Source organism: Salvelinus sp. IW2-2015, linkage group LG8 (genome assembly GCF_002910315.2).
Source record: "Salvelinus sp. IW2-2015 linkage group LG8, ASM291031v2, whole genome shotgun sequence".
NCBI classification, from domain to species: Eukaryota; Metazoa; Chordata; class Actinopteri; order Salmoniformes; family Salmonidae; genus Salvelinus; species Salvelinus sp. IW2-2015.
The window spans coordinates 11,811,637-11,826,963 of NC_036848.1; the positions used below are offsets into that span (position 1 = coordinate 11,811,637).

Below are 15,327 nucleotides of genomic sequence, written 5' to 3' on the forward strand. Positions count from 1 at the left end.
TAATTGAAATGCATTCCAGGTGACTACCTCAAGAAGCTGGTTGAGTAGAATGCCAAGAGTGTGCAAAGCTGTTATCAAGGCAAAGGGTGACTACTTTAAATCTCAAATATATTTGGATTTGTTTAACACTTTTTTTGGTTACTACATGGGTCCATATGTGTTATTTCATAGTTTTGACATCTTCACAATTATTCTACAACACAGAAAAAATAAAGAAAATCCCTTGAATGAGTAGGTGTGTCCAAACTACACGACATGATACTGCCGCGGTGCCAGACCCATAACAGAGCAGATGTCTGTCGGTGACGTATTGTGTTAGTGGCCTACTTCCCAAAGAACTGTAGGAGAGCGAATCAGAACAGCTGAAGGGGGTCTCGGGCCTATGATCCTGCTGTATAGACGCTAATGATACACTCCCTGCACCACAAAACCCTGGGCCTCAGGGCAGGAGCAGTAGGACACTCATAGGCCACGCCTACACAAGTATAACTCCTCATTATCTCATATTGTTTCATCTGACTATTAAACATTTGTAAGCAACCCTTTATTTGTAGATGCTCTACAGACTATGAGTAACATTTCAACTATTCACTTTACTCTAATCTTAACCCTTATTCTAAACCTTACCCTAAGCTTTGCAAGCAGCTGCTTAACAGATAGTTTGTTMAAGTTGGGTTTCTGACTTGACAATCCCCAACAGTTATACACATGTATTTACTCTCTCGTAGAATTTGATTTTATGACTTAATCCTGCTTAGCACTAATTGAGTCATGCCAGGGTAAATCCAAAGAGGAGTAGTGTAATTGTGATTCTAGCCAAGACAATCTCTTGCATTTATAAATTATGAACTTTATTAACTTTAGAAGGTTCATACTGCAGAAACAAGTACTGTCGAATTATAATGAACCTAAGAGCTGATGTGGCTTCTCTGAAAGCAGAGCAAGATGGACTTTGTTTCATCATAACCTCTGCCATTATAAAAAATAATGAGATGTTTTATGGTCACTGGGTCTTAATACAAATTGTTATCAAAATAATATTTTTTGCTGGGAGAAAGAATTAAAAATACACATGCATGATTTCCATGCAAGCAAATATAAAATMAAAAAATCCATTGAAGTCTTCAGAAGGTTTTCCTCCGGTATGTGTGGCTCAACARAAACCCTCTGTTCAACTCTCCATACACTCCTGTACAATTATTGTCTGTACAATTATTTGATTTTAACAACCATCATTCCTAACACATTTCCCAGCGATCAGATCTTGTTCAGAGGTTGTCGTCCTGCTCCAGTCCATGCTTCTCTATGTAGCGTCTAGAGGAAAGGAAGGCGGAACAACTAACAGAGTTGACAGGTGGACAACAACGACGAGTGTAAAATGTAGGGCCAAATGTGTCAATTCTATGGGTGGGTGAAATTAAAATCAATCCAAGACTGAATTGCAGCTTTGATCTCACCTTCTTGCAAACTCATACAAGGCCTCCTTCCTCTCTTGTAGGGACATGTGTCGGTCTACTGGCGATTTCCCAAAAGACTTGGCAGCAGGCTATGGGTCAAAAATCAACAAAATCTGACTATACAGCAAGCTCCTGATGAATAGAATAGTGTAGCAAGATGGTACCTCAATTACTTTGCTGGCAAGGTAATATACACTGAATGTACAAAAACATTAGGAACACCTTCCCAATATTGAGTTGCAACCCCTTTTGTCCTCAGAACAGCCTCAATTCATCAGGGCATGGACTCTACTTGGTGTTGAATGCGTTCCACAGGGATGCTGGCCCATGTTGACTCCAATGCTTCCTACAGTTGTGTCAAGTTGGCTGGATGTCCTTTGGGTGGTGGACCATTCTTGATACACACAGGAAACTGTTGAGCGTGAAAAACCCAGGAGTGCTGCAGTTCTTGACACACTCAAACCGGTGCGCCTGGCACCTACTACCATACCCCATTTAAATGCACTTAAACATTTTGTCTTGCCCATTCACCCTCTAAATGGCACACATACACAATCCACATCTCAATTGTCTCAAGGCTTAAAAATCCTTCTTAATCTGTCTCCTCCCTTTCATCTACACCTGTTCAGTCTATGTCATGGAAAGAGCAGGTGTTCCTAATGTTTTGTACACTCAGTGTAGASTACCAGTAGACTTAAGACATCATTTAGATRATTGGCAGACCTTAATGGTGGGAGCAGGTGCAGCTGAAAAGGAGAGGGACCTCCAGGATGGGCCTGGTGCAGATGTGGCTCCGCCTGTGGCCTCCAATGGAAACTCCTCAGTGCTCTCCAGCAGGTTAGTGATAGTGGTGTCCACGCAGTTGGTTTGCACTGTAAAAAGGGTAAGGGAAAAKGTTTGGGAAACGCTGCATGCTACTGTGCCTTTTTCTCCCATTGATCCTAATGCAAACTCCATTGGTAACACTTTACTTGAAACCCAGTGTCATAACATATTACGACAGTAATAACCATGTCATAACAGCTGACAACCTGTCAATATGGTCATAACACTGTCATAAACCATATATTTATACCGGCTGTGACATATATTGCACTATTTTATGGCKTGTTATGACACCTAAATCAGAGTGTAAATACCCACAAAACCAACCAMTAGTTATTTCATATTTTAAACAGGTTGACCTTGTCATAACGTGTTATAGCACTGGTTTCCATTTCAATGAAATGCACATGCGACTTGAATTGGTGCACTGCTCGTCACCATTTCAAATTCTCTGTCACTGCACTGGAAATGCAAAGCGGAAATGAAGGATTGGCGTACCCAGGTCTCTGGTGATGACGCCGAGGGGGATGTCAGGCAGAACCTCCTTCACCTGCTGGGCCATCCTGCTGATCCTGAGCTCCTCCACCCCAGAGCTGCGGACCATGAAGCCCAGAGGACGTGGTCTGGCACCCAAATCTGGACACAGACAGCAGCAAATACACACCATCACTGACGGTCCCAACCACCTCCAAGTGAGCATAACTTGCACCAAGACCATGCTGTAAGAGGGGCTTTGTCAGGGAATGTTTCTCCAGGGCTCTCTTACTTGAGGTTGTGGTGTGCGGTGCAACGTGCCGTTTCCTTTTCACGTGCTCGGCTTTGTCTGCTTTGGTAATCTGTGTTGAGACCACGCCGAGCTCGGTGGCTAGGAGCTGAAAATGGACGGCGCAAAGACCAATCAGAGGACAATCGAATAACCACTCGCTTAAGTGTTCCATATCATTGAGAATTTTGTAATATCACAAGCTCAGAGCCTGGAATTGAGTGCTTTACGGCAGTCAATGTGATAACTTGCAATATGCACCATCCTTCAATAAGATACATACTGGTTTTGTTTGAGACAATGTGGGCATTAGGGAACAGAAGGCGTTGCAGAACAAGTGTGTAAGGTTTTATACCCCTTGGATTTTGTTGGCAAACTCTTGAAGGGATTCTTCATCTTGCCTCGACACAGGGGGGAGCCATCTGTGAAAGTAAACGAAACAGGATCTCTACAAGCTTTGTGAGCAGTGATAAACTTAACTTGCCTCTTGATGTAAACTTGCTTCTACCTCTAATCAAGCTGGTTGAAAAGTTATGACAACAGTCGCTAGTGAAAGTCTACATACCGCTTGCAGTCTTCACATTTTGCTGACTTAAAATTAAATAAGAGAGTTAATTGGATTTCTTTCCTACCGATCTACACAACCTACTCCACATTTTCAAAGTMMAAAAAAAATTATAGAAAATGTTCCTAATTAATAAAAWAWAAWAAWAAWTATTGATTGCGTTCATCTTCACCCGCTCCAGAGTTAATACTTGGTGGAAGCACCTTTGGCAGCCATTACAGCTGTGAATAATTTTKAATCAGATTCTACCAACCTTGCACCACCTTTGGGCAACGTAAAGCCATTGTTTTTGTCAAAATTACTCAAGCTAAGTAAATAAGGTTGGGAATCATTGATGGACAGTAATATTCTAACCTTGTCTCTGACTTTCAAGCAGATTTCAGTCAGGACTGAGAATGGACCATTCAGGATCACTGAACACATATTGGTCTATACCAGGGTTACGTTTTCAGAAGACTACGACAGGGTTTCCTTTAACTTTTTATTTGGCCTTTGTCACTTTCATATTTATTTTGATCCTGACAAACTCCCCAGTCCCTGCCGGTGACAAGCGTACCCATAACATGATGCTGCCAATACTTTAAAATACAGAAGATTGCATTCACCCCACATTAGTGGCCTTTTAAAAAATCCACTCCAAATCATCCATTCTGTTTGCAACACGGCCATTAAGTAATACTGCAATACAACACGGCAAATAAATTGGCCATTTAGGGACTGGGGAGTTTGTCAGGATCAAAATAAATATGAAAAGGAGCATACCCAGGAGCAAAGCAGTTTTGTTTTTCAGTGGGACAATTACACGTTAATGCCAAAGACGCACCAGAATGGCTTCAAGAGATGTTGAGTGTTCCTGAGTCGTCAAGTCTCAGTCCTGACTTAAAATGTGCATGCAAATCAGAGACAAGGTTTGAAAATTGCTTTCTATCAATGACTCCCAACCAAACTGAGCTCGAGACATTTTGACCAAATTTTTCATACCTCTTGACTTATTCCACATTTTGTTGTGTTACAGCCTGAATTCAAAATGGATATATTAATTTTTTTCTCTCAACCATCTACACACAATACCCCATGACAGTGAAAACATATGTTTTTAGAAATGTTAGCACATTTATTGAAAATTAAATACAGGAATTCACACACCTGAGTCAATACATGTTAGAGTCACCTTTGGCAGTGATTACAGCTGTGAGTCTTTCTGGGTAAGTCTCTAAGATCTTTGCACACCTAGATTGTACAATATTGGCACATTATTATTATTTCTGTCAAATTGGTTATTGATCATTGCTGGACAACCATTTTCAGGTCTTGCCATAGCTTTTCAAGGTGATTTAAGTCAAAACTAACCCGGCCACTCAGGAACAGTCACCGTCTTCTTGGTAAGCAACTCCAGTGTAGATTTGGAGTTGTGTTTTAGGTTATTGTCCTGCGGAAAGGTAAATTAATATCCCAGTGTCTGGTGGAAAGCAGACTGAAGTAGGTTTTCATCTAGGATTTAGCCTGTGCTTAGCTCCATTCCGTTTCTTTTTTTAACCTGAAAAACTACCTAGTCCATTACGATTACAAGCATACCCATAACATGATGCATCTACTGTACCATTATGCTTAAATATGGAGAGTGGTACTTTTTTTTTTATTGGATTTTCCCCAAACATAACACTTTGAATTCCGGACAGAAAGTTACTTGCTTTGCCACATTTTAAGGCAAAATTTGTTTAGTGCCTTGTTGCAAAGAGGATGGATGTTTTGGAATATTTTTATTCTGTACAGGCTTCCTTCTTTTCACTCTGTCATTTAGGCTMGTATTGTAGAGTAACTACAATGTTGTTGATCCATCCTCAGTTCTCCTATCAAAGCCAATAAACTCTGTAACTGTTTAGTTACCATCGGCCTTCCTGAGGGGTTTCCTTCGTCTCTGGAAACTGAGTTCGGAAGGACGCCTGTATCTTTGTGGTGACTGGGTGTACAGATCAATAATAATTTGTTCTTAACTGACTTGCTTTTTTTAATTTATTTTTTATACACCATCCGAAGTGTAATTAATAACTTCACAATGGTCAAAGGGATATTCAATGTGTGCTTTTTCATTTTTACCCATCTACCAATACATGCTCTTCTTAGCGAGGCCTCCCTGATCTTTGTGGTCGAATTTGTRTTTGAAATTCACTTCTTGACTGAGGGACCTTACAGATAATTGTATGTGTAGGGTACAGAGATGAGGTACTCATTCAAAAATCATGTTAAACACGTTTATTGCACACAGAATGAGTCCATGCAACTTATGTGACTTGTTATGCAGTTTTACTCATGAACTTATGTAGGCTTGCTATAACAAAGGGGTTGAATTCTTATTGACGCAAGCTAATTTTTTTATACCCATCTACCAATAGGTGCCCTTCTTTGCGAGGCACACCTTGGTGTTTGTGGTTGAATCCGTGTTTGAAATTCACYGTTTGTCTGAGGGACCTTACAGATAATTGTATGTGTGTGGGTACAGAGATGAGGTAGTCATTCAAAAACTGTACTGTATGTTGACCTAAGGGTTGTGCAAAGTTGGTAGAATCTTATTGAATATGATTCACAGCTATAAAGGCTGTCAAAGGTGTTTCCACCAAGTATTAACTCTGGGGGGGTGAAGACATATCCAATTTATTTATTTTTTTCATTTGGGAAATTTGGAGTAGGATGTTTAGATCTGTAGGGGRAAAAAACAATGTAATCCCTTAAGAKTTCATTTTAAGGCAGCAAAATGTGAAGTGTTTAGACTTTCACTAGGAACTGTTCTGCTGACGCTGACTAAACATTAACTCTGAAATGGCAAGAGCGTCACATATCTAGGACAAACCACTGCAAATTCGAAGGGAATTTCCCAATGAGTAATGGAGTGGACTTTAAGGACAAACAAAAGTTGTCAAATATCAATTCTATACTATTACAAGGTCCAACCAGAACCCGGACAATGACAAGTAGTAATAGGTAGTAATTATTTAGTACCTTACATGGTACACTGTACACGGGACGAAAAAGGTCCACAACAGTTCTGTCAGCCAGAAGGAGTCTGGCGTGCTCTGGAGAAAGAGGAACAAACTACATTAGCGCTTTCATTACAGGAAATCCTCTGCATGTGTCTGACAGAAATATGTTAAGACTGACAGTGACAAATCAAGTGCACAAAAACATATTTAGTCTACCAGCGGTGTGCAAAACAATTTTACAGGTCTTCCTATGGACTGTTGGACGAAATGATGGCTTGATCAACTCTAATATATGAGTGGTGTCTCRGAAATAATGTCACAGTTTCTTAGAAYTTCTATAAAAATGTCATGTTTAGTGTGGAACTTGCTCCTCCCATTTAAATGCACACCCACTCATCTACCATATATTACGAGTCTACTCAACAAGACTGAATAAACAACAGTTGTCGTCCCTTGAAAGCCCAACTCTTTAAACAAAAACTTTCACCAAATGTATATTGCTAAATATGCCACATTTCTTTTAAAATATGACAAAGAGGCAGTTTAGTTTTGATCGTATTACCAGAGCTAGAAATGGTCTCTTCACTTGCAAGGCCACAGGCTGAATGGAATCAGTCAAGGAGAAAGGCCAGGAGCTGAGGGAGAGAAAACAGGTTGATTTGCTCAGTAGCTCTTAGCACCAGTAATACACGGGCAGTACAGGGGTAGCCTATAGCAGTGTTGGCATTCTGCTCAGGACAGATTCTCCTCTAACCACCTGCTAATAAATCACTAACCATTTAAGTTGCTAATAGCAATAGTTCTCTGTCCTACTGGTGAAAACTATAAAAATGTATTTATATATATATATATATAATATATATACACACATATTTTTTTAACATTCAGCATCACTATGTCAAGGGAAATTTAGTATTCTTTGTAACAAAGATATCTACAAATATTTCAAGATGTTGTTTGCCTGGAAATAATCTGAATTAATGTAAACAACATAACAGTTTAAAAAAGTTATTCTCTTGGCACAACTTACCCCTGGTGTGGGGTAAGCTGAGCATAGGGACAGGGTATGTTGAGCCACCTTGGGGTAAGTGGGTGATTGTGTCCTGTGACAATGGGTGATGGTGCTGGTTGGTCAAAGTTGAATTCATGGAATGGGGGTGTGGTATATTGTATGCCTACATTCAAATGTATGCCTACATTCAGATATAGAGCTCTCTGTTCAATATCACTTATCCTTCCAGTTCTTGACCAGTTGTCTGGGACAGGTATGTTGTTTCGATGTGCCAATTTGTAGGCTAGTTCTTTGCATTTGAAGCTACTAAGACCATGAAACTGATCCGCAAGATTCTTGATATGTTTAGCAAGCTCAGACTCCATGTCATCAGATAAGACCTTGTGTTCCTGTGCTACTCTGTCATAGCCTCTCTTTCACACAGGTACATGTTTGTTTTCTTTTTTGTCAATGCATCCCTTTACTGTCAATTCAGTCTATTTGTTCATCCTTTGCTACTGCTTGAATGGACTTCTTCCCTTCTCTCACTTCCTTGGCTGCACTCTCAAGAACCTCAAGGGGGGCTAGACTCCTGCTTGTTTTACATTTGTATACACGGGGCATGATGATGTCTGCTCTGTAACAATAAAAATACAATATCTTGAGTTCATATGCATGACACATTGCAAAAATATTATGCATATAACTGACAAAATGTAATCATCATTTTTATGGGGTATGGTAGCCATTGGCTCACCGTACCCCAAGGCAAAAATGTTGACTATATTAGCCCACAAAAAGGTACAAGGATGTTCTTTCATGCTAGGTTTAGGACCTCATATTGTAGCTTATAGAGACCCTATGCCTTGATGATGACTCCCAGTTACATTACATAACACAGAAAAGTAATTGGACGAAGRCGTCTTCTGCACGGGGGATTTTTGTTAAGAGCTCCGGCGCTTGGTCTGAACATTAACACGCATTGCTTGTGGTACGGTTTAAGAAGCATAAGGACCATATCTTTCATATAAGCTAGAACTAATTTTCTAAAAACAAAAAGGTACAAACTGATACACACCTTTTTTACGGTTAGTGTTCCCGCAAGGCCATATGTCCATGTTACAGTGCTTGTTTACGGAAAACAGAGGAGACCACCTGTGTTAATTAGCGTGCTCCAAAAGCCTGTGTGTAAGCATAACTCTGGAAGTGTAGTGGAAGTGTAGTTGTCTGATGGAGGAACCCATAGCTGTATGGAGCAGGTCAAAACTACTACAGTTTATCTACAAAGGGTCATATGTTTAGAAAGCCGTATCGCAAGCAATGATTATTGACATTTCTAAACGYTAAAACACAGCGTGGGGATTGTAGTTTACATGAGCCAGTCGTGGGCGAAGCTAACCTCTGAGAACTGTAGGGAGAAGGCAGAATGCAGAATGCCGCCTAGAGTTTGAATGCTAGTAGAGACCCCAACTGATGTATAAATCAATCTTAAAACGATCTACTTTGCTTTAGATTAGGGGTGCATATCTGTCAATTTTGCTGCCGACTATCCGACCCTCATTAACCGGCCAAATAACAGTAAATAAAAATTCCTAAAAACAGTAAAATTGCGTAACCAACAGAAATTATTATGTATGCATACAAGAAGTTAACATGTTTCATTAAGAGCGCACCGAATGCGAGTGGTTCCATGTGACAGAGATTCAAATCTTGGCCACAAATTTAGAAAGAAGGGGAATCTAATAGCAACAACTGGGATGAGTTGCTAATATGACTAGGACTGTTTTTTTGATTCCGGAGAATGAAGGAAAGTTGATATGAAAACCAACAGGAGAGAAATGCTGGTTAATGGCATGAGGAATTCTATTAAATAATTGCCACCACGTTTCTACGGTTGGATTTTCACTAGGCTAATTTGAAGCAACGTAAAATATACCTCATTTACAGTAAAGTAAAACGTTCAGTAAAACGTTTTAAACAATTGTACTGCCTCAAGCTCACAATAACCTGTACTGCCTCAAGCTCACAATACAAAGTGGTGGGTGACACGCTGATAGCGTGCCTACTGTTGACTATAGCCTTTGCACTCGAATGGCAAATGGGAGACGTGCTTTAATTACGAGTTGAGATTGAGAAATAAAAATAGCTCTTTAAATCGTGACCATCAAAACAGTTAACATGCGATTGCATTTAGAATAGTTATTTGTTGCACAATGACCGGGCTTCCAAAAGCACGTTTCACTCCAGTAAGCCTACAGGCTTTATGAGGAGCTACTCTCGTGCTGTCTGACAGATGGTAGGCTATTCCGCTCTTCAAACTAGGCTCTGTACACGTGTGATAAATAACATACATGACGACTAACGAAAACACACACACGCCAATTTAATTCCACCAATGAAAATACACACGCCGATTTAATTCCACTAAATAATGCAAATGAACCTATAGACCGATAAGCATGACCGGTCAAATGTATTTTCTGCGGCTAACCAATTAACACAGTGTTTCCCAAACTTGATCTTTGGGACCCCATGGGGTTCATGTTTAGTTGTTTGTGCTAACACTACACAGCTGAATCACATCAAAGCTTGATGATTAGTTGATTATTTGAATCAGCTGTGTAGTGTTAGGGCAAAAGCCAAAATGTGCACCGCTTGGGGTCCAGAGGACCGGGTTTGGAAAACCCTGAATTAACGGTTAACAGTTAACATCAATCACTTAAACACAAGCATCATGAAACCTATAACTTAAATTAATTGGACTTTATGAAAATGTGTTTTTTGGACCAAACTTGCTTACGACTTTCCCCATGTGGCTTCTTCCTTCACAGACTCAATGAAATGATGACCTCGTCCTAAATATTTTGGTCACATTATTCATTTTGTGTATGGTTTCCTAGAAGCAAAGGGTGGCTCAACTAACCCTTAGGCTCAACTTACCCCACTCTCCCCTATACAAAGAGAGCAGATATAATCAAATACAAAAAAACTTTGTCTTATGCATAGGATAAACCCCATAGAAAGCACTGATATGCACACGATGCTTTAAGCAGCATGTGGGGCAGTGATACTCTTGGTTTGAAGAAACCAACTTCAAAAACAAATAGTGACAGACAGAACTCAATACTCTTGAGGACAGGAAAAATGCAGTGTATTGTGGCTCACCTGAACTTGAGCAGGCCAGAGCGCCCATTGGTTGTGTCCTCCTCAGGGAAGAGGAGCAGGGGCAGAGTTCCTGGAGAGGAGCAGTATCTCCTGAGGGACTCCATCTCATCCTGGCCCGATACGGCACCCAGCTCCATGAAACCTCTGGCCCAACACACGAAGCCAGCAGAGTCCTCCAGCATGGGCTGAGCAGAGGAGCAGACAGGTCACATGACATGGTCAAAATAAATAAACACTGGTTGATGGCCAACGGTTGAGTCAATGCAGCTGCATCTCTAGACAAAGAGATCTTTGTTCAGTTGGGCAAGCACAACTCCAGGAGCTCAAAATGCAACACTATAAATAGCTTCACTTCATCAACCAAAATACTCACTGTATTGCACGAGGTCAGAAGATTGACAATGTTGTGGTCAAACTGGGTCACGTGATTGCAAATGTACAGTTTTGTGCTTTTGTCTCTTAAACGTGGGCTGTTCTGTCTCACGTGCATACCAAGGACTGAGGACATTACTCTCACAATGAATCTGGAACAGGAAGAAAGCTTTGAGTTAGATTCTGTAAGCACGAACCAGGAGAATATGTTTTGAAACTGAGAAATACTACATGAACTCTAGCGCGGCAGGTAGCCTAGTGGTTAGAGCATTGGACCAGTAACTGAAAGGTTGCTGGATCGAATCCCCGAGCTGACATCTGTCGTTCTGCCCCTGAATAAGGCAGTTAACCCACTGTTCCCTGGTAGGCCATCATTGTAAATAAGATTGTTTCTTAACTGACTTGCCTAGTTAAATAAAAGTTGCATTTTAAAAAACTATTCCAAATCTGCCAAGACTTCCCACAATTGGCTCCTCCAAATTTGCACTCTTCTTCCCATATTGGGAGAAGTCAATTGTTGCAGTCTAGTCAGAGTTTGGTTTTATTATAAGCAGGAAGTCAGCCCAAGGTGTATGATGACGTTATATTGCTGAGTCAACGTACAACTGCTAGTCAATAATGCAAAACTACCCTTACCTTCTAGCAAGACTGTCTGGGAGTGCACAGCTCACCAAAAACACATGTGCACCTACGAAGATTCGTAGTAACATCAAACACAGGCCAACTGGAGAGTAAAGCAATACCAGCAACAGGACCAGTCCATCGTTTGGCAACCTGTTTAAGACACAGATTTTCAGTGTGGTCATGGTCAGGCAGAATATTCCGAGTCCAACCGGACAGATTAAAAATGAGAAAGAATATAAAACAGCTAACGTCAATTGGCTAAACGTGTTAAGAATAACAGCTGAATCATGTTGCTTAGATGGCTACTAGCTAGCAAACTAATGTTACTTATTGATACTAATCAAGATACCAGCTAACTAGTTAGCTAACGTCGTTCATAACAATACTGATATATTTTGGGGTAATTTTGCTACCTAACAAGCTAAATGGAAGGCAATAAGACTGTGACCTAGCTAGCTACTAGCCAGAGCCGATTATGATCAGCCAAGACTATGGAACATGTTTGCTATGGGAGTACTGATAAGCTAATTTAGCTAGCTGCTAGTTAGCTAACGTTACATACTTGTCCTGACAACAACACATCTTGTTCTTACCGCTGGAAGTCAAACATCTGTTCTATTCCTTGAGTTTCCATTATTTCACCTTATCTGTCGGTTGAGTAAGTTATTTACACGGGTTACGTTCCTGCATACTAGCTAGCTAATCAAACGTAAACACTAATTCCAAACGATAAAAAGGTAAAACTGGCAACAGCTCTTTAGCTCATGTTGTAGCTGGCTAACGTGTCCAGTTAGTCTACCTTGGGCGCCATGTTGAACGCTAGAAAGAGCAGAAGAGTGACGTTTTTCCACCACTTCCGGTTCCTTCTTTTTCGTTAACGTTTGACACTCCAAAAATGGTCACCACAAGCTGGAACGAGCTAAGGAAAACAGTCACCATATTCAACTTGCTCCTGCATCATTATTTTCATGTTTTGTGATATCTCTGGGGAGAAATGGGTGGTACACCATCTCCAGTGGTGTAAAGTACTTAAGTAAAAATACTTTAAAGTACTACTTAAGTAGTTTTTTGGGGTATCTGTACTTTACTATTTATATTTTTGACAACTTTTACTTTTACTTCACTACATTCATAAAGAAAATTATGTACTTTTTACTCCATAAATTTTCCCTGACACCCAAAAAGTACTTATTACATGTTGAATGCTTAACAGGACAGGAAAATGGTCCAATTCACCCACCCACTTATTAGGAGAACATCCCTGGGCATCCCTACTACCTCTGATCTGGCGGACTCACTAAACACACCTGCTTCATTTGTAATGATGTCTGAGTGTTGGAGTGTGCCCCTGGCTATCTGTAAATAAAAAAAACTAGATAATGATGCGGTATGGTTTGCTTTATATAAAGAATTTAAAATTATTAGATTTTACTTTTGATACTTAAGTATATTTTAGCAATTACATTTACTTTTGATACTTAAGTGTATTTAAAACCAAATACTTTTAGTCTTACTCAAGTAGTATTTTACTGGGTGACTCACTTTTACTTGAGTCATTTTCTATTAAGGTATCTTAACTTTTACTCAAGTATGACAATTGGGTACTTTTTCCACCACTGACCATCTCCGAGGGTGCTACAACGTCATGCACAACAGTGCAGTTAGCTACCTAGCTATTCCCAATTTCTGGAAGCTAGCTATTCCCAATTTCTGGAAGCTAGCTAGCTAGCCTACTTTCTATTTGCATGTCTTGACCGGATGGCTTGTTTTTCTGCCTCTTCTGTTGCTAACTATGTATTTCCTTTGTAATGACCTTTACAAAGGAAACATTTGCAGGCACAAGGTGTTCTGAACCTTAGGTTCTGCATGCAAAAACACTCTGCTGGGACAGTGACCCTGCCAATCATACCATTCTGCCTACCCCAGCTTGATCTCCAAAGTCTCCAAAACAGAGTTTACCACTGGCAGCACATGGGAAACTGTGAGGATCCAGGTAATGGCAGCTATGAGGAGGATGCACAATGTCAAAGATTGTCTATTATATTGACAAGATATTAAAGCAGGGATGGGCAACTGGGCATTTGGCCCCCTTTTGTAGGACAGCGGACCAAAAAATAAAAGTGTGTTATTTTTTTAGGGACTCAGTTGAGTATCAACTTACTATTGAGAGTTAGAATAATAGAATATACAAGGTGTAATTTCGAAATTTGGTTGCGCATCAGCAGTCACTCAATTAGCCCATGTTAGTGGTACGCAGACCCACGAGCCACTGCGGCCCCTCATGATGAGTTTCGTTTTTTGTGGCCACATCAAAGTTTCCCATCCCTGTATTAGAGTGACCGCTCTAACAATGGAAGTACATGTCCTCAAAGATGGAAGGCAGGTGGGAGGAGGCAAAATCAGGAGGGACCATTCTAGCCAAAGAGAGGGCATATGTATGCCAGCCATATATATATATATATATATATAGATAGATAGATAGATAGATAGATAGATAGATAGATAGATAGATAGATAGATAGATAGATAGATAGATAGATAGATAGATAGATAGATAGATAGATAGATAGATAGATAGATAGATAGATAGATAGATAGATAGATAGAGAGGACTCATCTTTGTATCTGTACAATTATAGTGTCTGTCACAGCATGGGCAGAGCCATTGAGGCTGTCTCCATTTTAAAGTAGTACATTTTCTTCTTCATTGGCTGATTGCTCCCAATTCATAAGAATCCCCACCCAGTTGACTACTTTAAAATGGTGGAAGCCCTTGATGACAATGTCCATGTTGAAACGTCTTATTGGATATCCATGATGAGATCTCTATGACAACAGGCAAAACTCCAATATCAAGTCATTTTCAGGTAAGTTGCCAAAATGCCACGTGCGTCTGCTTATGTCTGTGCATTTGTAACAACCTAACCATTACAAAACTTCTATTCAATCAAATAAGCCTCACGTAGCAAATTAGAAAGCTTTTTTTTGTTTGACCAAATTCGACAGTCTCTCATTAGCTAGGTAGCTAGGTAACAGTGTCTAGGTTTCCATCCACTTGGTGACAGATTTTCATGCAAATATTCAAAAATCTGCATAAAAACAATATATTCTCCCACCAGAGGGGTTTGCATGAAACTGACATTCATTGCGGAAAAAGGCTTTGCTTGGTGACGTCGTGTACATAACAATAATTGTTGCGGTTAAATTCCCATGTAGCAAATAAAAATAGAAGTTTAATGGGTTTCCATTGCATTTTCAACTCTACTGATGTTTTTTTTTCAGTATACAGTGCAGTTGTAGCTTACATGATGAAATTATTATGGACAAAAGAGCAAGATTTTTAGTTGTTTTTGTGATCAAGTTATAATTTTTTTTTTKGACAAACAAACAAAACACAAACCAAGAGACATTTACCCCCCCCTCCCCCTCATATGCACAAAAAGCTTATTTCTCTCAAATTGTGTGCAATTGTGTTTACATCCCTGTTAGTGAGCATTTCTTCTTTGCCAAGATAATCCATCCATCTGACAGGCTGTGGCATATCAACATGCTGATTAAACAGCATGATTATTACACAGGTGCACCTT

General features: G+C 40.0%; 1 protein-coding gene across 1 annotated transcript; it reads right to left on the reverse strand.

Annotated features, from left to right (window-relative positions):
* Positions 1-829: 829 nt before the first annotated feature.
* LOC111967412 (lipid droplet-regulating VLDL assembly factor AUP1) lies at positions 830-12,581 on the reverse strand. Its single transcript, XM_023992396.2, has 12 exons — positions 12,334-12,581; positions 11,753-11,890; positions 11,118-11,268; positions 10,745-10,929; positions 7,151-7,223; positions 6,608-6,681; positions 3,401-3,467; positions 3,049-3,154; positions 2,781-2,918; positions 2,181-2,329; positions 1,458-1,546; positions 830-1,314 (listed from the first exon to the last, which is right to left on the reverse strand). The coding sequence occupies exons 1-12, from the start codon at positions 12,372-12,374 to the stop codon at positions 1,269-1,271; spliced, it is 1,257 nt and encodes a 418-aa protein (XP_023848164.1). The 5' UTR covers positions 12,375-12,581; the 3' UTR covers positions 830-1,268.
* Between the last annotated feature and the right edge of the window lie 2,746 nt (positions 12,582-15,327).

Excerpts from the sequence above, each read along its gene's own strand:
- LOC111967412 (XM_023992396.2), bottom strand. The coding sequence starts at position 12,374 with ATGGAAACTCAAGGAATAGAACAGATGTTTGACTTCCAGCG. Across the intron at positions 6,682-7,150 it reads AGAGACCATTTCTAGCTCTG|AGCACGCCAGACTCCTTCTG; the intron begins GTAATACGATCA and ends CTCTTTCTCCAG. Across the intron at positions 2,330-2,780 it reads CGTCATCACCAGAGACCTGG|TGCAAACCAACTGCGTGGAC; the intron begins GTACGCCAATCC and ends CCCTTTTTACAG.